The 25,948-nt window shown below is 38.8% G+C and overlaps 1 protein-coding gene and 1 pseudogene across 1 annotated transcript; both read right to left on the bottom strand.

Annotated features, from left to right (window-relative positions):
• Window positions 1-2,916: 2,916 nt before the first annotated feature.
• LOC139030608 (tropomyosin alpha-3 chain pseudogene) lies at window positions 2,917-4,930 on the bottom strand (annotated as a pseudogene).
• On the bottom strand, window positions 4,382-7,441 carry LOC110137931 (cleavage stimulation factor subunit 2 tau variant-like). The gene has a single exon (XM_070453721.1). It carries the CDS (start codon window positions 7,355-7,357, stop codon window positions 5,537-5,539), a length of 1,821 nt encoding a protein of 606 aa, XP_070309822.1. The 5' UTR covers window positions 7,358-7,441; the 3' UTR covers window positions 4,382-5,536.
• Window positions 7,442-25,948: the final 18,507 nt, after the last annotated feature.

The following is a 25,948-nucleotide window of genomic DNA, read 5'->3' as shown; positions in this document are numbered from 1 at the left end:
GCAACAACATGTCAAACTGTATATCGGTAATTTTTAATTGTGCTTCATTGGATAACAATGTACTTTAGCAAAAATAATTAAAGTGAGAGCATGTTTTCTAACTGCAGTAATGAACTGTCAAAAGTACATATGTCCCCACTCTAATTTTTATTAGCATAATAGTAATCACATACCAAATATAAACTCTTATCATAATAAATTGTAATGAAATAGGATAATAATGGCATTGACACTCTACTTATGAAGTTCTACTTATCATACAAATTACCTTGGGAAAAAAAATGAATCTAGTCAGGTAACACTTTATTGGTAGTCTTAGATAAAATAGGACTCCCGATTTCTCTCCTCCAAAATTATTCTTATTGGAGCAAATTTCACTACCTTAAACATTATATTTAATTATGTGTATATTTTCTGTCTCCAGTAGGGTACAAACACCAGGAGAGCGCAGACTTTTATTCAATACTGTAACCCCAGTGTCTTGCCCAGCACAGAGGAAGCCCACAATAAATATTTGTTGGATTAATGTATTTCTTTCTGCTAGATATTATGTTATATTAATGTGTTTTCTATTTAATTCACATATTAATCCTTTAAAATAGATAGTTGTAGTACAATATACTTAATTAAAGCTTCCTAGATGCTTTATTGGTGCTTTTGAATTGTGATGCTTGAGAAGACTCTTGAGAGTCCCTTGGACTGCAAGGAGATCAAATCAGTATATCCTAAAGAAAATCAACCCTAAATATTCATTGGAAGGACTGATGTTGAAGCTCCAACACTTTGGCCACCTGATGTGAGCAGGTGACTGACTGGAAAAGACCCTGATGCTAGGAAAGATTGCAGGCAGGAGGAGAAGAGGGTGGCAGAGGATGAGATGGTTAGATAGCATCACTGCCTCAGTGGATATGAACTTGAGCAAACTCTGGGAGATAGTGGAAGATGGAGGAGCCTGGCATGCTATGGTCCATCAGGGCACAAAGAGTTGATGACTTAATGACAGAACAACAACAACAGATGCTAAGAAATATTCTCAGGACTTCACTTAAATAATTTCTTTCTCATAGAACCTATAAAGTATCTGCATTTCACAGATAAAGCAATGGAAACACAGAGAAATTAAATCACTTGCCCAAAGTCATTCATTAAGAGTGGCTGAACCAGATTTTAACCTAGCTAGTGTGGCTTTAATTAACATACTGTTAACTATTACTTTATAAACTTTTCCATTTTTTTATCTTACATCTTAGATAGCTAAGGCTGAGAGCACTGTATGGGAACCATACTGTTTCCTTATATATATTTTATATTCATGCTGTATTTATGTTAATCATTGATTAAAGAATATCTCTTCATTACCTGTGACTGCTATGATAGAATACAAAATGAATACGGAAAAATATTGCAGATTATGTGTTTAAAACTAGCCATGGTTAAAGTCACTGAATTGCAGGGAGTTATCATGAAGGAAGACCTTAATGTTACTCATTTTCCAATTGGTCATCTTACAACTGAGAAACTGATGCTCAGACAGGTCAAGTGACAGTCTGTGGTTACTTAAAATGTTAGTTCTCATGCCAGTCTGAAGTTCCTTCCCTTGAGCAGGATGACTTTCCATTGAGTAGTTCAGAGGACATGCTTTTTCAACTCCTCCCTTTCTACCATAACATAGATTGTTATGGTGATAACACTATATAAATAATAAGTGGGACAGAAAATAAACCAGACAGGAGGGAGGAAGGCAATGGTCTTCCTAGTGTTTGATGACTAGTGTTTGATAACTAAGCTGTGCATCTTCATGGAAACAGAAACTATGACAAAAGCCATTGTACTGTCATTTGTCAATAGATGTTTTCAGATCTTAAGATTATTGAACTTATTGTAATAGCTACTCCTGTACCATTTATTTGAATGAAGAAGTCAACTTTGCCAGCAGTAGTAATTGTAATTTTTACTCTTCTTGTTGTTTAGCTTGAAACAGACGAAAGTAGACTTAACACAAACATTTAATATCCACATGTCAGCTTTTGTAATGGGCATTCCTGCTTCATGCATTCATGCAATGTGTGTTTATCACCTTCCTGCCAATGCCAAGGACTGTTCCATGTACCTATGACTGTTCCAGACATAGCGTGTTTGAACAAGCTAGACAAATAACACAGCACTTACTCTCAGGAACTAAGAATCATCAGGAAAGATAAAACAGAATTGTGGGAATAGAGAAACTACTTTTGATAGGATGGTCTGAGCAGGACCCTTTGGTGAGCTAACATGCAACAGAGCTGGATGGATTAAAGGACTGAGCTACAGTAAGCCCTCCACATGTGAACCTTCAAGTTGTGAACTTTCAAAGATGCGAACATATGTTCCATCAATATCAAGCATGAGTGAAATTTCAACTTGCCCTCTGTCTCCTATTACTGATGATCCTTCAGTTCTACCACCTCCCACCTCTTCTCCCTCCTCCAGTCAGCAAATCTTCTTGCCTGTTCACTCGATTCTAGCCACTGTATGCCAGCTCTACTACTGTACTGTTCAAGGGAATGCACTGTAAGATTGAAAATATTTTATTTTTTCTGTTTTTTAATGCATTATATATGTGAAAAGTATTATAAACCTATTATGGTACAGTACTACATAGACAATTGTGTTAGTTGGGTACCTAGACTAAATCTGTTGGACTAGCAAACAAATTGGACTTATGAACACACTCTCAGAACAGAACTCATTCATATGTAGAAGACTTACTGTATGAGAACATCTTGATAAGTGCACTGGGTATGCTGAAAATAGGAACAAGCAGGAAGACCAGTGTGACAGAAGCAAGACAGCAGGAAAACCAAGGCAGACAGTCACTGAGGTGTCCAGGAGCCAGACTAGAGAGAGCCTTGGAGGCCATTGTAAGAATTTTAGGAGTTTCTTTTTTTTTTTGGAGGGACTAGTTCTTTATTTCAAAAAGACATTTATCAATTTTCAGTATCAAAACAGTTACACTATTGGTTTTTTTTTCTCCCAGCTGGTCCCCAAAGAGACCACAGCAAAGGAGAGAACATTTTAAGCCAATTAAGCTGCAGGATGCACACCTACCAGACCTCACTGAAACCTCATCAAAAAAGGGGGATTGGGTAGGGAAAGAAACTTTAAAAGATCCGCACACTGCGAGCCCACAGACTGTAGAGAGCTCTCATAGGCAGAGGGGTGACCAGTATGCCTCAACCCCAAAGAAGCAGAGTTCCAAAATAATATAAAATTTTAAAAGTTTTGTACATAAACTTTTCAAGATTTCTCCAGCACTAACCGATACAAAGCACAGTGAGATGGCACTTTTAGAGACAGCAGCTTCAGACCCAGAAAAGGGTGATGAGATGAATTTCATATGGCTAAATCAGTGGCAAAATATAATTTCCTTTCCTTTCAAGGAGGCAGGAAAGCACATAAGTGGTCACTTCAACATAAAGGGCACATGATCCATTCTGTGAGCAGGTGGGAACAGGGTAGAACTGGGACAAGGATTTGGTCTCAGAGGTTTCACCATCTTGTTTGGTCACTTCTGATGAAAAAAGAAAAAAAAAAAAGTTCTCCAAAGATACCATAAAGCTGAAAACCTGAACAGCACTTTTTTTTTTCTTTTTGCTAACTCCTCCTGGAATCATCTTTCTGGTTTGGCAGGTCCTTTTTACAGAGCAATGAGGTTTTCCCAAATGGAGCCTTTCTCTGGGCTGCTAGGCTCTCAGTAAGGCAGGCCCAAACTTTTTCCCTTTCTCTCTGGAGAAGGCAACATGGATTAAGCTGAAACATTATCTTCCAAAAGTGAGAAAGGGATTAGACTGTTGCTTCAGAACTGCGGAATTATCTGGAATGTTTTTTACAATGGTTGTTATATCAACAACAAAAAAGGTAATTACAAAATGTGTACATCACAACATGCTTTTAAAGACACTGCATTGTGCTCACATTCCCTTAAACGTTGTTCCCAAAGGTGCTCAGCCTCCAGCCCAACTGGAATCTCTGGGGAGAGGCAGAGACAGTTTGGAGAAAAGGACACAGGAGTAGGGGGGTGGGAGAGGTGGCGAAAGGAGAAAGCAGGCTTCCAGTTAAAGATCAGCCCTCACTTTAAAGGTCAGCTTCAGGCAGGCTGGCCTCAGAGGAGTCGGGGTGAGAGGAAGGAGCAGCGGCAGGGTGGGACTGGGGTGTTCTGCATCTCATTCAGGTCAAGCAGTCTGGTCCAGCATCCTTTGTGTACAGAGGTGCTCCTCTTTGGTGAATTTCAGGTTATCTTCCAAATCATTAATTGTCTTGGCTACCGATCTCTCAGCAAACTCAGCACGTGTCTCTGCCTCCTTGAGTTTATCGGTAAGAATCTTTATCTCTTCCTCATATGTGTCTTCTTTCTGAGGGTACTTTTCTTCAGCAGCACTCAGACACTTCAGGTTCTGGTCCATCAGTCTGATTTGCTCACCCGTCTCTGGGCAACGGGACTCTGACAGCTCGGCTCGCTCCTCTGTGCGTTCCAAGTCTCCCTCAATAATCACCAACTTACGAGCCACCTCTTCATACTTCTTGTCTGCCTCTTCTGCAATATGCTTAGCTTCTTTGAGTTGAATTTCCTAGAGTTCCATTTTTTCTTCATCTTTTAAGGCTCAGTTTTCAATAACCTTCATACCTCTCTAGCTTTCATCAGCAGCTTTCTCAGCTTCCTCTAGCTTTTGCAGGGCAGTGGCCAAGGCCCTCTTGAGCTTGGTCCAGCTCCTCTTCAACCAGCTGGATCCTACGGTTCAAGGAGGCCACCTCAGCCTCAGCCTGTTCTCGGGCCCGCCTTTCCCCATCCACTTCCCGATGGAGGCGCTCGGCCCTCCTCTGCATCATCGGCCGGCTGCTGCAGAACCTGGATCTTGCGCTTCACTGCCTCTATGGTGGTGATCCCGGCCATGGTCCCCACCCAGTTCCTGCTTGCCTTCGGGTTCCTGCCTCCTCCGCTCGGCGTTGCAGCCGCTTCTCGAGGGAGTTTCTTATAAAATAGGACTGGTCCTGTATTGGTCTTTATCTTTCTGGCTTACTTCACTCTGTATAATGGGCTCCATTTTCATCCATCTCATTAGAACTGATTTATTTTTTTTTTTTACATCTTTATTTTCTTACACAACCAAACATGTTAAACTATCTCAGTACATTACCATTTGAACAGGTCATCTTTTAGTCTTTATGCAGTTTTCACATTGTTTTACTCAGTATTTTTAAAATGGACTTAACACCTTGTAGACACATTTAACAATACTGCATAACCTTTGTAATCTTATTTAGTATATAATCATGTTCAGTTATCTTTGTATATTTACAGGGAATTAAACAGACCCACTCCCTCCTCCCCCTACCCCACAATTTAAAATAAAATACAAGAAATGAAATTAGGTTCTGGGAAGAAAGAAACCCTCATCATTCAAGTGTGGAGTTTCAGAAGTCAGCTTTTTGCATCTACCCATCCTCTATGCTACAGAAAACCTTTGTGAGACTACCACCAAATATTTTCTAAAACCTTTCAAGAAGTTCCAGTAGATTTCTGGATTTGTTCCTTTAAAATCAAGATACTCTGCCTTTGCTCAGGAGGCAGCATGGCAATCTGATCTGCAGTCAGCTGAAGAACCTGCATGATCAAAGCTGCCTTTTCTTGATCCTGGGGGGTTACTTGGCTCTGCCCAGGACTAAAACTGCTAGGCTGGCCTCCACCTTGCTTGCCTGCCCCTTGCATGCCCGCCCCCTGCATGCCAGCTCCTTGCATGCCTGCCCCCTGCATGCCAGCACCTTGTATGCCCGCCCCCTGCATGCCACCTCCTTGCATAGCTGCCCCCTGCATGCCAGGTGCAGGGTTTCCGACCCCTGAAATGCTGGGAACCTGTCTGGGTCCCTGAGGACCACCTGCCCCCATATTAATAGGACCTGGACCCTGAATTCCCCCAGTCATAGGGCCTCTCGAACTGGGGCCAGGGCCCCTCATCTCCATTCCTCTTGCATCCATGCCTCTCGCTTCCATTCCTCTGGTTTCCATTGCACAGGTCTCCATTCCTCTTCTCTCCATCACTCGTGTCTCTAAGACCTCTGTTTCCATGGCTCGCGTCTCCATCCCTCGAGAGTCTCTGCTGCCTCTGCCATCCATAGGTAGCCCCCTCTGATCTATCATAGGTCCTCTGGGCTCACTCATGAGCATTCTAGGATCTGCCAACGGCCCTCCCCTCATCTCATGTGAGGAAGGGCCCCGGCTGTCATGACCAGTGGCATGGTGCATTGGAGGACCCTGATGTGGTGGGCCAAGATAGCCTCTGGGCTCCACCTCTCCAGTGACTGAAAGCAAAGTCCCTCCACGTGGGTCATTTGGAGCATCCCCCAACAGTCCTCGAGGAGGCAGGCCACCAGCAGTCATGGGTCCACGAGGCATAGGAGCTCTGGGATCAGATATCTGCACCTGCCCCCGCTCTAAGGGCACGGGGCCAACTCCTGGCATTCCAACTTGGGGTTGCATTGTTCCACCAGGAGTTAAGGGGCCAGGGCCAGGAACTGCGGCTGGCATTGGGCCTTGGGGTGGAATTCCACCCTGAATAGGGGTCTGCATCAGAGGAGGGATGTCTTTCACAGGTCTTCTGGCCAAATGTTGAGGCTGAGGGGCTGGGGGGTTCTGCTGGTTCAGCAGAACGTTAGGTCCAGGACAGAGCCCAGGGCCGGGGCCAGGGCCAGGGCCAGAAACGGATTGAGATTTCCCTCGGATGAGTGGTGTGACATGAATTTTGCGATGCAAAATTTTCAGAGCAATCTCTGGATCCATGATTCTCATCACCACTTGTGCCTGCAACAGCGCATAAGCCAGCTGTGGGTTTTGAAGTAACATATTTCGAGCTTCCTGGTGGCTGTTTTGGACACAGAGCTTCATCTGCTTCATCAGCTCAAACATCTGCTCCGGGGGAAGACTAGCGACTGCTCTGGTAATCGACTCAGGAGCATCTTCTGGATCGATGGGGTCCCCGTAGGGTGAGTCAATGATAGGCGCTGCAGGCCCTAGGCTCTTTAGCTCCTCCTTGTTCTTTTCACTGGCTGCACTGTCCACGCGAAGCGCTCTCCCGCTGAACTCCCGCCCATTAAGGTTCCGCATGGCACTAAGCGCGGTCTTCTGGTCTTGGTACTCGCAGAAGCCATAACCCTTAGGTTTGCCCGTCTCTCTATCGTATACCAGCCGGAAACTCACAACAGAACCAACCTCAGAGAAAATGTCCTTTAACTGCTCTTCAGTTGCCTCATACGGAATGTTCCCCACGAACACGGAACGCAGTGATCGATCCATTGCCGGGTCTCTCACCGCCAAACTCGACATGATTCCGATCGCCACACAGCGGAGAGCGGCTTCTTCAAGTCGTCCTCTGCCGACCCACACTTCCGCCGAGCAACGGAAACAACTTTCACATTCCGGGCAGAAACCTCACTAGTCTGTTTGAATCGTTCCGCTAATACGCAGCACCGGTGCCTCTATGTTTTCATAACTAAACTAATGCTTTTTGTCCTTGGTCCTTCCTGAGGCACATGATTCCTTTCTCACCTCTTATTCTGCAAACTTTTCTACGGCTCTCCGTAGAACTGATTTAAATGAATTCTTTTTATTTATTTATTTATTTTCATGGTTTGAAAGACTGTATGATTTTCTTTCTTTTTTTTTCCATTTATTTTTATTAGTTGGAGGCTAATTACTTTACAATATTATAGTGGGTTTTGTCATACATTGACATGAATCAGCCATGGATTTACATGTATTCCCCATCCCGATCCCCCCTCCCACCTCCCTCTCCACCTGATTCCTCTGGGTCTTTCTAATGGCTGAGTAATATTCCATGGTGTATATGTACCACAGCTTCCTTATCCATTCGTCTGCTGATGGGCATCTAGGTTGCTTCCATGTCCTAGCTATTATCAACAGTGCTGCGATGAACATTGGGGTGCAGGTGTCTCTTTCAGATCTGGTTTCCTCGGTGTGTATGCCCAGAAGTGGGACTGCTGGGTCATATGGCAGGCGAGGGTGGGATGTTTCGAGAGAACAGCATTGAAACATGTATATTATCTAGGGTGAAACATATCACCAGCCCAGGTTGGATGCATGAGACAAGTGCTCGGGCCTGGTGCACTGGGAAGATACAGAGGGATCGGGTGGAGAGGGAGGCGGGAGGGGGGATCGGGATGGGGAATACATGTAAATCCATGGCTGATTCATGTCAATGTATGACAAAAACCACTACAATATTGTAAAGTAATTAGCCTCCAACTAATAAAAAAATAAATGGGGGAAAAAAAATAGGACTGGTCCATCTTGGTCCAATAGCAGGCAGAACTGGATTAATCCAGCTTCAGATTTTACAAGCGAATATGACATACAAGAAAGGAGCCCATCAGTGACCCAGAAATGATGATGAATTCCTGGAAGCAGAACACAAATGGTCGCTGATTGATACGGAAACATGAAAATTCAAAGAGGATGAGGCCTCCTGGACAGAGATATCAGAAAAGAAAAAAAAAAAAAAAAAAAACAGGTCAAACATTTGGAGCAAGAGCAAATAGTCACTTGGGAGCCCTGAAGGAGCTCCCATCTCAGAATCAACAAATGGAGAGAGAAGCAGACCATAGAAATTAATTTAGCAGCAGCTCTCAGATCACTGGAGGGAATTGCATCGCTTACCCTTGTTGACCGCCTGTGTATTCAGCATAGCTGACACTGATTGCTTTTGGCTGAGACTAAAACTTCAAGAACATCTCTCAAAATAAAGTGGCGTTACAACTCCTAGATTTTGGATCTAAGAGAGATGCAAAGGGAAATTTAAGGTATATTAGAGCTGCCGCAAGAGATACAAGGAAGAAGGGAAGAAAAATACACCAAGAAACCCAGGCATTAAACCCACCACCACCCACATAAAGCTCTCCTCATACAGAACATTGTAGGGATAACTAGCCAACTGGCCTCCTCCCTGCCCTCCTTTAAGGTCTTGATTTTTGACACATATCATCTCTTTACACAAAGCTCTCAGTCAGTCTCCTATCCATAACTTTGAGGAATGATGGACAGAGGTTAAAGGACATAGAAATGCTAAAATATTTCAGGGAATGGAAGTCAATAAGTAATGTGAATTACATTAACATCAGACTTCTCATCAGCAATCCTTTCTGCTAGAAGATAATGAAATGGTGTCTTCAAAACTGTGATGGAAAAATTATTGAGAGTCTATTTTTACATTTCCAACCAAACCGTCAATTAATGACTAATGCAAAATAAAGTTATCTTGTTTACATTCAAGGACTGAAAAAACTCTTCAATTATTTCCCTATAGGAAAAAGAAAAGCAAGAAAATATCTATTCAAGCTGAATAATAAGGAAACTTAGGATAGAAGATGCTGTGGGTTACAAAATAATTGACAAGTGACAAGTCCAGAAAAAGATAAGATGGTAGGAGAAAAAAGGAGACCTCCTGTCTTTGATGAATATTCATTTTCAAGGGGCCCATATTTAAATATATGGGGTTCTAGTTCCTTTACTCTGAGTCCAATTGAAGTAATAAATTTTGCTGTGAATCTGCATACAAGGATACTTCAGAGACATTGTGGCCCTGGATCATGGAAATAAATCAAATATCACAATAAAGCAAGTCACACGAATTTATTGCTTTACCAATGCACATAAAAGGTTATGTTCACACTGTACTGTAGTCTTAACATCTGCAAAGCAGCAAATCTTATATATATTTATATATATATATATATACATATATATATACACATATATATATACACACACATACACACAGACACACATAATCTTGGACAGCGAGGAGATCAAACCAGTCAATCCTAAAGGAAATCAACCCTGAATATTCACTGAAAGGACTAATGCTGAAGCTGAAGCCCCAATATGTTGGCTACTTGATGGGAAGAGCTGATTCACTGGAAAAGAACCTGATGCTGGGAAAGATTGAGGGCAGGAGGAGAAGGCGATGACAGAGGATGAGATAGTTCGATGGCATCATTGACTTAACGGACATGAGTTTGAGCAAACTCTGAGAGATGGAGAAGTAGTTCATGGGGTCACAAAGAATCATATACAACTTAGCAACTGAACAAGAATACATAATCTTAAAATACTTTATTGCTAAAAAAAAAAAAAAAAAAAAAGGCTATCCATGATCTGAGCCTTCAGAATTTCAGTCTTTTTGCGAAAGTAATATCAAAAGATCACTGATCACATGTCATCATAACAAATATAATAATAATGAGAAAGGTTGAAACATTGTGAGAATCACCAAATCCTGTTGGGAAAGAAATCGTGCTGATAGATGCGGGGCTGCCACAAATCTTCAATTTGTAAAAACACAGTATCTGCGAAGCTCATTAAAGCAAAGAGCAATGAAACAAAGTATGCTTGTATCATGATACTATAAATGGTACTTATTGACTTATCATCAACTTTTCCTAGAAAATCTAGGAAAACAATTTATAATTACTAAACTAAATGCAAGCATATAAATTTTTATCATATAATAGTAAGCTAACGAATCAGCAGGTGAAAGAAATGTCAAATGGGGGAAACAGTAGAATTTCCTTATCTTGCTGGTAAGAAGACTTCAAATAAAAACATCAAAATTGATTTTTTAAAAAAAGATTAAAAAGATTTCTAAAAGGGATGAAAAGTTATAAAATTAGACCAGAAAAATAATGATAATTCTAAATTCTGGTAAAATAATTCTGCAAGTAGGGTAGCATGAGGGTATTACCCTCAGTAGTATTTGTCTGTAATGTTATTATGTGCATTCACTACTTTAAAATATATTTAGCTATTTAAAAATTTTGTTATTTAAATTACCAATTTCTAGTCCTTTTGTAATAATTTTCAAGGAAAAGCAGACAGGAATTGTTTAACCAGCAATTCATTTTCTCTAGAAGAGCCAATTGGTTCTTGTGTACTTTCTAGTGTAAGAAATATTGCTAAAAGCTAAGTATGCTGTCAGCATTCTTTCTTTCAACAAATGTTCTAAACCAGAAATCAAATCATGCATCCCATGGAAGCTTTGGTCTGTGAAAATGTTTATTTATGGTAGATTTTGCTTATTTTTTTTAACTGAAATGTCACTAACATTTAACAATCACATAAAATTCCGTATTTCTGGCATATCTTACAAACTCAGAAAACTTTGCTAACATTGTCTACAGGCTCCCCTCTGGCAACAAGTGACTGGAACCCATAAAATCAAACCCATTGGTTTGGTTGGGGTGGTGATATTTAACTTATGCATTCACCAGAATCACTCAGAATTCCAGTTCTAAGTAGATTCTAGGTGCTGGACCTTAGCTTCAGAGTTTCTGATTCTCTAGGACTGGGGTGGGAGGACCAAATTTATATCTCTAACAAGTTCCTGAGTAATGGTGCAGGTCAGGGAACCACACTTTGAGAATCACTGGATTAGGCCATGTTTTCATGGTGGTCATCATTACTCTTAACCTTTCCAAGTCACTTACTAGTGTAATCTAACTGGCCACTAGATTTGTGTTTCCTGCTTCAAATCTTACTTGCAGTCATTTCTCCAATGAACAGACAGTATTCCTCATTTGAGAAAAGCCCTTCCATCATAATGAAGGGGACCCACTAAACATTTGGCCTTATTTGAGCATATGGCATAAAGTAATCTCTGTTGGGAATCCCCTGGTTGGCCCAGTGATTAGGGCTTCATACTTTCACTGCCAAGGGCTCAAGTTCAATCCCTGGTTGGAGAAATAAGATCCCACAAGTTATGCAGCACAGCCCCCCAAAAAGTAATTTTATTGTTGTTTATTTTTTTTAAGAATTTTTATTTTTGAAAAGTTATTTAAAAGAATTAAAACACTCTATTGATTTTATTTTATATATCCTGGCTTATCTTCCATTCATGTAAAACTGTATGTGCCAGGCTCTAGTTGCCAATACACTGGGACTTGTGTCCCTGATCTTCCTTGTACTAGCAATTGTACCTTGAATGACAAACTTCATTTGTCTACATCTCAGCTTTCTTACCCACAGGAGAGAGGATGCAATGTTAATGGTATGACTTGGGGAGGGTTAACAGAGCTGATGTCCATAGAGCTCCTAGCTGAAGGTTGGGTACCTCATAGTAACTCTGAAATTGAGGATTCTGACAAAGGCCATGCTGTTTAAACTCTATTCTTTTGACTTTGGACATGTTGGAAAATGGGCATTTTTCTGATGATATAATATTATGAAATATTTTTGAATTAGTTATGTATAAGGTAATTTCTAGGGTTCTTGGTTTGCTACAAGCAAATATAATGCTTAAGTGAATCATCCCAATAATAGGGAACTCTGGTATTGCATGTGTGCTGTGTGCTTAGTCACTCAGTCATGTCCAACTCTTGGCGACCCCATGGACTGCAGCATGCCAGGCCACCCTATCCATCACCAACTCCTGGAGTTTACCCAATCTCATGTCCATTGAGTGAGTGATGCCATCCAACCATCTCATCCTTTGTCATCCCCTTCTCCTCCCACCTTAAATCCTTCCCAGCATCAGGGTCTTTTCCAATGAGTCAGCGCTTCACATCAGGTGGCCAAAGTATTGGAGTTTCAGCTTCAACATCAGTCCTTCCAATGAACACTCAGGACTGATCTCCTTTAGGATAGACTGGTTGGATCTCCTTGCAGTCCAAGGGACTCTCAACAGTCTTCTCCAACACCACAGTTCAAAAGCATCAATTCTTCAGCACTCAACTTTCTTTATAGTCCAACTCTCACATCCATACATGACTACTGGAAAAAACATAGCTTTGATTAGATGGACCTTTGTTTGGCAAAGTAATGTCTCTGCTTTTTAATATTCTGTCTAGGTTGGTCATAACTTTCCTTCCAAAGAGTAAACGTCTTTTAATTTCATGGCTGCAGTCACCATCTGCAGTGATTTTGGAGTCTAAGAAAATAAGTCAGCCACTGTTTTCCCATCTATTTTCCATGAGGTGATGGGACCACATGCCATGATCTTAGTTTTCTGAATGCTGAGCTTCAAGCCAACGTTTTCACTCTCCTCTTTCACTTTCATCCAGAGGCTCTTTATTTCCTCTTCACTTTCTGCCATAAGGGTGGTGTCATCTGCATATCTGAGGTTATTGATATTTCTCCCGGCAATCTTGATTCCAGCTTGTCCTTCCTCCAGCCCAGCGTTTCTCATGATGTACTCTGCACATAAGGTAAATAAGCAGGGTGACAATATACAGCCTTGGCATACTCATTTTCCTATTTGGAACCAGTCTGTTGTCCCATGTCCAGTTCTAACTGTTGCTTCCTGACCTGCATACAGGTTTCTCAAGAGGCAGGTCAGGTGATCTGGTATTCCCATCTCTCTCAGAATTTTCCACAGTTTATTTCCACAGTCAAAGGCTTTGGCACAGTCAATAAAACAGAAATAGATGTTTTTCTGGAACTCTCTTGCTCGTTTCGATGATTCAGCAGATGTTGGCAATTTGATCTCTAGTGACTACTATTTTGCATAACTGAGACCAAACTATATAGACAGCCAAAATACTCTCCATTTTACTTCTGTGAGAAGAAAGGTGATGGAGAAAGCAAAACTGCCAGCCAGCCTCATGGATATACAGTAAATGTCCAGGGCATTTCAATGAAATGATAACAAACATCAGAATTATTAATAATATTAAGATTTTTGAATGGTTTTCTAGACACAAATGCATTGTATGATGAGAAATGGGGGGAAAACAGTGGAATTGAGCAGAAACATCGATAAGATGGAGAAATACCTTGAGTATTTGCGGTCATGAAGCATAAATGAGTTTCATTCTGATACAGGGGACATGACTTTTCAGTTTTAGTCTTACTTTTAAAAAAATTATTGAAGTATAGTTGACTTACAGTGTTCTGTTAGTTTTTTCTATACAGCAAAGTGAACCAGGTATATATATATTCAGTCTTTTAAAAATTCTTTTCCCATATAGGTCATTACAGAGTGTTCAGTAGAGTTCCCTGTGCTATATAATAGGTTCTCATTAGATATATATTTTATATATTGTAGTGTGTAGGTTAATCTCAATCTCCCAATTTTTCTCTCCCTACTCTAGCCATACTTTTTTTGAGACTAGCAATTTATCAGATGCAGGGATTATGCTAAATAGCGATATTATTAGAGCACCTTTCTTAAAGACCTTTAAAAGTGTTTTAAATCATTGCAGTAAGATGGTAATGAAACCCCGTATTCATCTTAACATGGTTCCAATGGAAAATATTTTGTTTTGAGTGTTTATTTGTTTATTGTTCAGTTTATTACTTTTAACTTGATTAAATTTTTTTTTGTTGTATTAAACCATGTAGAATGAAAGTCTTTGGGTAGAGATGCTGCATTTGGCTTCCAAATGGAATTTTATAAAACAAAAGTCATAATAATGAGAGTCTTAGAATTTACTCATTTTCCCACACTGCTGTATTTAGAAGAAGATATATTTCAAGTTTAGTCAGTAACGTATTGAAGTTTAATGTTTTAGCAATATAATTATCTAGCTTGTATGCAATGATGAAAGAATATATTATTTCAAGTATATTTCCCTCTTTCTGGATTTGAATAGTACTTGAGCAGAGTGTAAAGATCCTTAGAATCACTTTGTGACTAATTTACTTACCCTTAGAGAAATTTTGATGAAGCTAAGTGCTTATTTTTACCCAGGGCTGAACATGGATTGTAAATGAGAAACCTCCTTATTAGACACATGAAACATAAAAATAGCACACAAGAATACTAGTTGATGTATCAAAGTTCTGAATTGTAGCATTGGCTTTAGTAGTCAATATTGTGTGACCTTAGTAAGTCACTTTATCTCTACAGACCTTAGTTTCCTCATCAATTAAATGAGGATTTTAAAATAAGTGATTTATAAAGACCCTCCCAGTGCTAAAATTGTTGGTTCTACGTAGGCATCAATTGGGGCTTCCTCAGTGGCTTAGCAGTAAAGAATCTGCCTGTGATGCAGGAGATGAGGGTTTGACCCCTGGGTTGGGAAGATCCTCTGGAGGAGGCCTTGGCAATCCACTCCAGTATTCTTGCCTGAAAAATTCCATGGACAGAGGAGCCTGGCGGGCCACAGTCCACAGGGTGGCAAAGAGTCGGACATGACTAAAGCGACTGAACACAGCACACATACACAAGCACCAATTATTTTCATCATATTTCATCACTTACTTTCAATATGTAGCAAAATGTAACAATGATTGTAAAAGAATGTAAGCTGGTCTCCTTAAAACAAGGATATTTACTTGGAAAAAAAAATGTGCCATATACCCTATGGTCCACTACACATGCCTTTCAGACTTCAAAGACGTGTGTGTGTGTGTGTGTGTGTGTGTGTGTGTGTGTCTTTTTTTCGTCTCCAATCGATATGTCAATCCACCTGGTGAGATGAGGAATATCTGGTTCAGGATCAGTTGGGATCAGTGCTTTTTACCTCATCCCTGTTGCTTAGAACATGACTCTTTCCCACACTTGTTCACGATTTCCAAAGGGACTGTATTTCTTCCCTGTGCTTCATGTGTTTTGAAATATATGTCGATTCAAAAGCGAAATATTTTTTTTAATAAATGAGATAATATCCTTTAAGAAAAGTTCATGTTCCTGTTTGCAAATCTGACTTAAAAGCACAAAGCTATCTAAAAAATGGCAAGTGTCATGGGAGATGAATAAGTTTTAAAAATCTGATGTGCAACATTGTGTCTATAGTAAATACTGTATGGTACACTTACAAACTGTTAAGAGAGTAGTTACCATGTTGTGTTTTTTCTACAATAAAAACATTTTTAAATGATGGCAAATGCTGGTAGTTTTCATCAAGATATAGATCTTTCTCACTTAAAATAGTGAATATCACAACTATTATAACTACAAAAGTCTCACCCACTATTCTTGCTTATTAACATCACATATAGCATTATTACTCTAGTTCAGTTTCTTTTTCTTTCTTCATCAGCTGGTAACAGGGAACTCCTTGGAAACCTCAGGCACAGAATGAATGAGACCTTGGCAGTGACAAATAGGTAGGCTCACTGAGGTTCCTAAACAACTTGCTTGGAGGTACCATTCCAAATGGCATGTTGCCACCTTTAGTGGGTCGTGAAATGAATTTAGTAGGTTGAAACCAGAATTTGGAAATTAAATAGAAGAGAACTAAAAATAAAATCACAGTATACTGCATGGGTATATACATGTATCTTTAGTTTTGCAGAGCATTTTTTTTTTTTTTCGAAATACAGTTGGCCTTTTTATCTGCAGTTGCGAAATCCACAGATACAGAAGAGGGCAACTATACTTATTGTACTATGCCACCTTATATAAGGGATTTGAGCATCTGAGAATTTTGGTATCCACAGGAGTAGTGTGGCTCCTGGAACCAATACCCGAAGGATATTGAGGACTGTATGAATGTTAACAGAGGAATGGTACAGATGACAATATTTCTTACTGTGGATCTTTGTCGAAACAGTTTGAAATGTTCTCTTCTTAATAATTAAATGGCATTGAACATGTCTGGGTGAGTGACTGAATAAATACAAGGTCAGCAAGTGTTTAACTCATGATGCTCAGTTGGAGTGCCACATCCCTAATACACTGAGTTCAATCATTCAGTTAAGATCCAAACTCAGTAGCAAGCCAGAAATTATTTCTCAAAAGCAGCACAGCTACTTGCCATAAAGAAGCTGGCTTTGCTTGAAAACTGTAAGAGGAACTAACCTCTAATGGGGCTTGGCATGATGTACACAGCATCTTGATCAGGGAGGCTCCATACCTGCTGGATCCGAGGTACTTAGCTGCCGTAGAGACATTCGTATCACAGGCTGGCTAGTGGAGAGTCTTCTCTTGTCCTGAGCACCACTGAAAGCTGGCAGCTTCTCTGGCCACCTGGTAAAAGGGTCAATTCAGGACACCAAACATGGCAGAAATTGCCTCCAGATTCTAAAGGGCCTCGCTGATAAAGTTCATTTTCCAGTTTTCCTCTGTCCTTGTGTTTTAAGCGTTGTCTCCTGTAAACAATATATAGATAGAATGCTAACTACCTAGTAATTTTAAGCATCTGATAATTCCTTTCCTTTAAAAGACTAATTTATGCATTTGTATCCATTGGCCTATTTCAATTATCTTTACCATCTTACGTTTTTATTCATTTCTTGGAGCTCATTTTTATCTGTTGGTCAACACTGGATGAAGTCTGTATTAGTTTACCCAGCAAACTGTCAGAATCTGGATTTTCTAGTATATATATCATTATTGGCACATTGATCTAAAGTTTTGCTTTTTTCACACTTTGAACACTCTAAAATTTCATTTCATACATATTCCTGAGCTTGTTTCTAATATGTATTAGAAGAGCTCTGTGATTCCTTTATGTGGGCATTTTCCCTCCAGGTTTGGATTTGACTCTTGAGGGCATGTTGAGATATAAATGGAGTGGGAGGGAAAGGGGAGTGGCTGCTTTCTTGGGTAGAGAAGACTCAGAAAGTGGTGAACTTGAGTTCTCTAGTCTTTTGATTTTCTTCTAAATCCTGATTTTAATTCTCAAGGCCTCATTTGTTCCAGATCAATCCCCTTTCACATAAGAAATCTCTCCAGGTAATCTCTGAGCTTGGTTTTGAGCTTCTTTGTTTTTTGGCCTACCCCAAAGGGCAACCCACTCCAGTGTTCTTGCCTGGAGAATCCCAGGGATGGGGGAGCCTGGTGGGCTGCCGTCTATGGGGCCGCACAGGGTCGGACACGACTGAAGCGATTTAGCAGCAGCAGCAATAGCTCTTTAGTCATAAGTCTTAAGAAATTCCTTCACTCTAATAGTAGAAATTCTTCTAGAAATCTATCTTCCATTTCTAGTGACATGGTGTTTTAACAGACTAAAGTAACACTCCAAGTACAGAATAGGAAAAAAGATTGAATCAACACACACACACACACACACACACACACACACATCACCTTTCTATAGATATGCATAAGCTAGTTGGACAGTAAGGCGAATTCTTAGATGCAAACTACACAGGTGTTTGGGATATCTGAAAATTCTTGACAGGGTAGAGTTTGAATTTTAACATCCTTTGTAACAGTCAAGAGACAAAAACCAGGGCACCCCCAATGTCTGAGGTTAAAACAGAGATGCCATTGTACAAATCAGTGCCCCCCAAATAATCCCATCAACAGGTTAACTAAAAATCTTACCGAAGAATACTATTTTGCCTGCCTGAGCTTTCACTCTGGATGGTGGTGGTGGAGGAAGATGGGGAGGAGAAGGTGGTTCCTAATGGTAAGGGAGCCTTTACACAATTTAGAACAGAATATCTGATCGATTCAAAAAGGCTTAAACTGAATATTTAAAGCCATCCTGTTGGTACCCTCAACTGCTGAAAAATTAAAAGAAACAAGTGCATTAATTTCAACCTCAGACCTCAAAGAATTCCAATAGATAAATGTCCAAGAAACATAAACCTATGATTAAAAAAATCACAAAATAACCCAAAAAGCAAGCAGTTGAGAAAAAAAGTCAGCTGAAGGGAAAATGTCAGAATTAAACATGTAAGAAGTTTGCAAAATTATCATATGGAAATATAGGATAACTGTGTTTAGTATGTTCTAAAAACATAATCAAACTATAACAAAAGAACAAGTGATCATAAAAAATGACAAGGTACCTTTTTTTAAAAAACTGCATAATATTTCTAGAAACAGAAAGCATTATAACATATTAGGAATTCAGAATGTGTTAAACACAATGAAATTATAAAATGAATATGTTTAATGGCAGATTAGACACAAGTAAAACTGGAATTGGTAGTCAGTGAGATAGAACCAAAGATTACACAGAATATACTATAGAGAATCAAAGAGATAGAAAATATGAAAGTGAGGTTAACTTTGATGGGGATATATTAAGTTCATTTTTATACATCTTATTGGAATTTCAGGATGAGAAGCTGGAGAAAATGGTTGTTGTCGCTAAGCTGTGTCCAACTCTTTACAGCACACCAGGCTTTCATATTGTTCACTATCTCCTGGAGTTTGCTCAAACTCATGTCCTTTGAGTCAGTGATGTCATCCAATCATCATGTACTCTGTTGCCCCCTTCTCCTCCTGCCCTCAATCTTTCTCAGCATCAGGGTCTTTTCCAGTGAGTCAGTTCTTTTCATCAGGTGCCCTGAGTATTGGGGCTTCAGCTTCAGCATCAGTCCTTCCAGTGAATATTAAGGGTGGACTTTCCTTAGGACTGACTGGTTTGATCTCCTTGCTGTCCAAGGGACTCTGAAGAATCTTCTCCATCATCACAGTTCAAAAGCATCAATTCTTTGGTACTCAACATTCTTTATGGTCCAACTCTCACATTCGTACATGACTACCAGAAAAACCATAGCTTTAGCTATATGGACCTTTGTCAGAAAAGTGATATCTCTGCTTCTTAATATGCTGTCCAGGTTTGTCATAGCTATTCTTCCAAGGAGAGAATGGTAAAAGTGCCATATTCAAGAACACAGAGGCTGAGAATTTCCAATATTCATGAGAGGCATCAGAACTGAGTCTTAGGAAACCCAGTGAAACCCAAGAAGTATAAACAAAAAATTTATTATTATATTGTAAAATTGCAGAATACCAAGGGGAAAAAAAAGAACTTAAAGGAATCTGGAAATAAATTACTGATAACCTAAAAAATAATAAGAATTAGTCAACGACTAGGCTCTCCAAATAAGCCAAAAGATAGTGAGATAATGTCTGTATGTTAAGAGAAAGTAACTATCACTTAGAATTATCTTCCCACTTTTTCAAGAATGAGAGTGATATGAAGACAAATTTTACATTGTACAAACAAAAGCTGAGGATTTGTATACAAACATACATTGCTAAGGGAACTTCTAAACAATGTACATTAGAACTGTGGAAAATGATTTTAAAAGGAAGATATAAGATGCAAGCCTGGTGATCAAAGACAATAGAAACATGCAGTTAAACAAAACCAAATACTGACTAGAGAGAATGATAATATCTAATTTGGGGGCTAAACAAACAAAATATAACTAAAATACTGGAGGGCTGAAAATATGGGATAAATGGACCAAATAACAACTACAAATCTATCTACTTTAAACAAATGAAAACAGAGTAAAATTTCCAGAAAAAAGGAAAAGATGGGCAGGATGAGTTTAAATATCCAGATATTTTATTTCACTGAACTAATAAACTGGATTAGAGAGGCATTATTATTTCATAGCCTACTAAGAAAGAAAAGTCAAACACTACCTTTTAAACCATGACACTGTGTTTTAATGTTAATCCTCTTGTGTTGAAAGTTTTCTATAACTCATGAATTAGTCACACCAGTCTCTTTGCTTTGAAATAGTTTTAATTTATTCTGAAGGATTTGGGATGGTTTCCACCACCAGTTGTATTTATTAATGTGATGTACAATCCTTTTGCGTGTATTTAAGAAACAACCGTAACATCAAAGTTAGCAGTGAGAAATGAAAAACTATCCCACTAAAACCAGGTACAAAGTAAGAATATCCCTTTTAAGCACTCCTTTTCAACAACCTACTGGAAATCTTTGCTAATGCAATGAGGGCAAGAAAAGGAAATAATAGGTATACAGATCAGGAAGAAAATGTAAAACTATCTTTGTTCACAGACAACATGATCATCTATGGAGAAAATCTGAAAGAATTGACAAAATCCTTGAACTAACAAGCAGTTATAGCAAGACTGCAGGATACAAAGTTAATATACAGGTGTCAGTTGCTTTCGTATATATCAACAATAAACAAAATGAATTTGAAAATAAAAACAATGCCATTCACATTTTCACCCCCTCAAATGAAATATTTGGGTATAAATCTAACAGAATATGTATAAGATATGTATATAGAAAACTATAAAAGTCAGATAAACAAAATTAAAGAAGAACTAAATAAAAGCAAAGGTACCCCTTGTTCACGGATAGGAAGACTCAATATGGTGAAGATGCCAGTTCATCCAAACTTGATCTACCTATTCAGTGTGATCCCAATCAACATCCTGGCAAGTGATTTATGGGTCCAACAAACTGATTCAAAATTTATTATAGAGAGGCAGAAGACCCAGAATAGCTAACACAATATTAAAGAAGAACAACAAGGTTGAGAGACTGCTACTGCCTGACTTTAAGACTTACTACAAAGCAATAGTAATCAAGATAAAGTGGCACTGTCAAAAGAAAAGACAAACAAATCAATAGAACACAATAGAAAGCTGAAAAATAGACAATCATAAATATAGTCATCTTATCTTTGACAAAGAAGCAAAAGCAATACCATGCAGCAAAGATAGTGTATTCAATAAATGCTGCTGGAGAAATCAGACATTCACATACAAAAAATTGAATCTAGACATAAACCTTACTCCTTTACTTTCCTTTAAATCAAAATGGATCATAGATATAAATAGGAAACACACAATGATAAAACTCCTAAAAGAGAAGATAATATAGAAGAGATACTAGATGACTTTGGATTTGTCAGTGACTTTTTAGAGATAATGCCAAAGACAAAATCAATGTGAGAAATAACTAGTAATTTTAAAGTTAAAAGTTTGTGCTCTGTGAAAGATGCTGTGAAGAGAATGAGAAGGCAAGTCATAGACTGTGAGAAAATATTTGCAAAATATACATCCAACAAAGGACTGTTATTCAAATTATATAAGAATTATTAAAACTCAACAATAAGAAAACAACCCAATTAAAAAATGGACCAAAGATCTTAAAAGGCTTCACCATAGAAGGCATGCAGATGAAAAACAAGTGTATGAAAAGATGCACCATGGCATATGTTGTCTTGGAAATGCAAATTAAAACAACAATGAGATGGGACTTCCCTGGTGGTCTAGTGGCTAAGATTTTGCACTCCCAGTACAGAAGGTCTGGATTCAATCCCTGATCGGGAAATTAGATCCCACATGCTGCAACTGAGGCTTTGCATGCTACAACTAAAAACCCCACGTGTGCAACTAAAAAATAAAGATCCCGCATGCTGAAACTAAAAGATCCCACATGGCTTCGACGAAGATCGAAGATCCCATATGTTGCAACTAAGACCCAGTGCACGCAAATAAATAAAAATAAAGATTAAGAAAAAAAACACACAATAGGATACCACTATAAACCTACTGGAATGGACAAAATCTCAAACACTGGCAAAATCATATCCTGGCAAGGATGTGGAGTAACAGAAATCTTATTCAATGCTGGTGGTAATATAAAATTGTACACTTACTTTGGAAGACAGTTTGGTGGTTTCTTACAAAACTAAACATACTCTTACCCTGTGATCCAGCAGTCGTGCTCCTTAGTATTTACACAAAAACCTGAACACAAGTGTTTGTAGCAATTTTATTCATAATTGCCCAAACTTGAAAGCCATCAGTAGCTGAATAAATAAATAAACTGTAGTCCATCCAGACAATGAAAAATCATTTACTGCTAAAAAGAAGTAAGCTATCTCAAATAAACAACCTGACCTTACACCTAAAGCAACTAGACAAAGAAGAACAAACAAAACTCAAAGTTAATTCAAGAAAAGAAACCATAAAGATCAGAGCAGAAATAAATAGAATAGAGATATAGAAAACAAACAAACAAGAATAAATGAAACTAAAAGCTGGTTCTTCAAAAAGAAATTGATAAAGCTTTAGCCAGATTCATCAAGAAAAAAGGGAGAGGACTCAAATCATAAAATTTGAAATGAAAAAGGAGAAGTTACAACTGACACTAGAGAAATACATAGGATCATAAGAGACTATTACAAGCAACTATATGCCAATAAAATGAACAACCTAGAAGAAATGGACAAGTTCTTAGAAATATACAATCTTCCAACACTGAACTAGGAAGAAGTATAAAACCACAAGACCAACCACAAGTAATGAAATTTGAAACTGTGACTGAAAAAACTTTCCACAACAAAACTCCAGGCCCAGGTGACTTCATAGGGGAATTCTATTAAACATTTAGAGAAGAGTTAACAACTATCCTTCTGAAACTATTCCAAAAATTGCAGAGGAAGGAATATTCTCAAACTCAGAATCTATGAGGCCATCATCACCCTGATGCCAAAACCAGACAAATGATATACTGTTCAATGAAATATTATGCTGCCATTAAAAACAAATGAAATAATGCCCTTTGCAGCAACATGAATGGACCTAGAGATTATTACACTAAATAAAGTAATTTGGGAAAAGACAAATATATGATATCACTTATACGTTGGAGAAGGAAATGGCAACCCGCTTCACTACTCTTGCCTGGGGAATCCCATGGATGGAGGAGCCTGGTGGACTATAGTCCATGGGGTCACAAAGAGTCGGACACGACTCAGTGACTTTTCTCACCACATACATGGAACCTAAAAAATGATCCAAATGAACTTATTTAGAAAACAGAGACAGACTTAATTGACTTCGGAAACAAACTTATGGTTACCAAAGAGGAAAGGTGCTTGGAGGGCAAACTAGGAGTTTGGGGTCCACATATACATACTACTAAATATAACCTTATATAATCTATAAGAACCAATTGTAGAGCACAGTGAGCTCTACTCAATATTCTCTGATGGCCTGTATAGGAAAAGAATCTGAAAAGGGATAGATATATCTATATGAATAACTGGATCACTTTTCTGTACAGCAGAAACTAACACAATATTGTAAATCAACTGTATCTCAGTATAAAATAAAAATTAAATGAAAAATGAAAAAACAAGCTATCAAGTTTTAAGATACGGGTATTACCAAGTGAAAGAAGCCAATGTGAAAATGCTACATAATGTGTGGTTCCAACTGTATGTCACTTTGCAAAAGGCAAAACTACATAGAGAGTAAAAATGTCAGTGGTTGCCAGAGCTTTGATGAGGGAATGAGTAAGTGGATCATAGAGGGGTTTTCGGGCAGTGAAAATACTCTGTGTGATACTATTATGATAGATTCATATCATTTTATATTTATCCAAATCCACAGAATATACAATACCAACAGTGAATCTTACTGTAAACTGTGGCCTTTGGGTGAATATGATGTGTCAATGTAGCTTCATCAGTTGTAACAAATGTGCACTTCGGTGGAAGATACTGATTATGAGGAAGTTATGTATGTGTGGGGGCAAGAGGTAATATAGGCAGTGTCTGTATCTTCCCCTCCATTTTGTTGTGAATTTTACAATGCTCTATAATTTTAAAGTCTTAAATAAAAAATATTCCTATCATAGTTTGAGGTACAGATCTAAGGTGATCTTCAAGGAGATCCAACCAGTCCATCCTAAAGGAAATCAGTCCTGAATAGTTACTGGAAGGACTGATGCTGAAGCTGAAACTCCAATACTTTGGCCACCTGATTAGAAAAACTGACTCATTGGAAAAGACCTTGATGCTGGGCAAGATTGAAGGCAGAAAGAGACGGGGATGACAGAGTATGAGATGGTTGTATGGCATCATTGACTTGATGGACATGAATTTGAGCAAGCTCTGGGAGTCGGTGATGGACAGGGAAGCCTGGTATGCCGCAGTCCATGAGGTCACAAAGAGTTGGACACAACTGAGTGACTGTGAACTGAACTGAATATTGCAAGAAAAATGTTTATACTTAAGTATGTATATTGCTACTGCTAAGTCACTTCAGTCATGTCCGACTCTGTGCAACCCCATCCCTGGAATTCTCCAGGCAAGAACACTGGAGTGGGTTGCCATTTCCTTCTCCAATGCATAAAAGTGAAAAGTGAAAGTGAAGCCGCTCAGTCATATCTGACTCTTCGCAACCCCATGACTGCAGCCTACCAGGCTCCTTGTATTTTTAGAATATAGGAAGTCTGACAAAAAATACTTCCATAGAAACCATAATGATAATCTTTAACATAAAAACAAAAGTCAAGGCAACAGAAAACAGAGAATCAAAAGACAGTTCTTTGAAGAGATTATTGCATGTAATTAATATAGAAAGAGGATTTAACTATGTAGTCCTGCTATAGAAGAACAAACCCTTGGTACCAAGTGGAGGGCAGGCCCAGTCATTATATACATGGCTATCTGATGCATGGCAGAAATAAAATACCCGGTTAGCTGGGAAAGAATAACATTCACAAATACTGCTAGGACAACTTTCTATACATATAAAATAAATTTTGAATTCTGCTTTTCATAAATACAAAAGAAATCATTTCTACGCAGACAAACTTACTTGTTAAAGACAGAACTTTCATGAAAGCATAGGAGAACACATGAGAGTAGGGAAGAATCCAAAGTTCAAGTCTAAAAGATAGGATTAAGATATTCAAATACATTAAATTAAAGAATTTCTTATTAAAAGACATTGTGAAAAGACAAACTATACTTGTCAAAATACATGACCAAGAAAAGCTTATATCCAGAATATGTAAGCATTACCCCTCAAAATATGTAAAAGCAAATAATATAAAAGTGGGGAAATATAAAAGAGGCATTTGATAAAAGAAATATAGGTATCCAACCTTTTTAAAGTGTTTGCGGGGCTTAGTTGCTCAGTCACGTCTGACTCTTTGCGAGCCCGTGGACTGTAGCCCCCCCTAAGGCCCCTCTGTCCATGGGGATTCTCTAGGCAAGAATACTGGACTGGGTTGCCATGCCCTCCTCCAGGGGATCATCCCAACCCAGGGATCGAACCCAGGTCTCCCGCACCACAGGCAGATTGTTTACCGTCTGAGCCACCAGGGACGTCCTACCTTATTAATAGGTAAAGAATTATAAAATAAAACAAATCAAGTTAATTCATATCCATGATATAGATAAAAGTTTAAAAGACTTGACAATTCCAAATACTGGAAAGCATATCGTGGAACAGGAACTTTATAAAGTACTGATGAAGGTATA

This window comes from Odocoileus virginianus, chromosome 23 (assembly GCF_023699985.2).
Source record: "Odocoileus virginianus isolate 20LAN1187 ecotype Illinois chromosome 23, Ovbor_1.2, whole genome shotgun sequence".
In the NCBI taxonomy this organism is placed as follows: Eukaryota; Metazoa; Chordata; class Mammalia; order Artiodactyla; family Cervidae; genus Odocoileus; species Odocoileus virginianus.
The sequence above is the reverse complement of the archived record's forward strand: the minus strand, read 5'-3'. Positions and strand labels throughout refer to the sequence as shown.

Coding starts and splice junctions, on each gene's coding strand:
- LOC110137931 (XM_070453721.1), bottom strand. CDS start 7,357: ATGTCGAGTTTGGCGGTGAGAGACCCGGCAATGGATCGATCACTGCGT.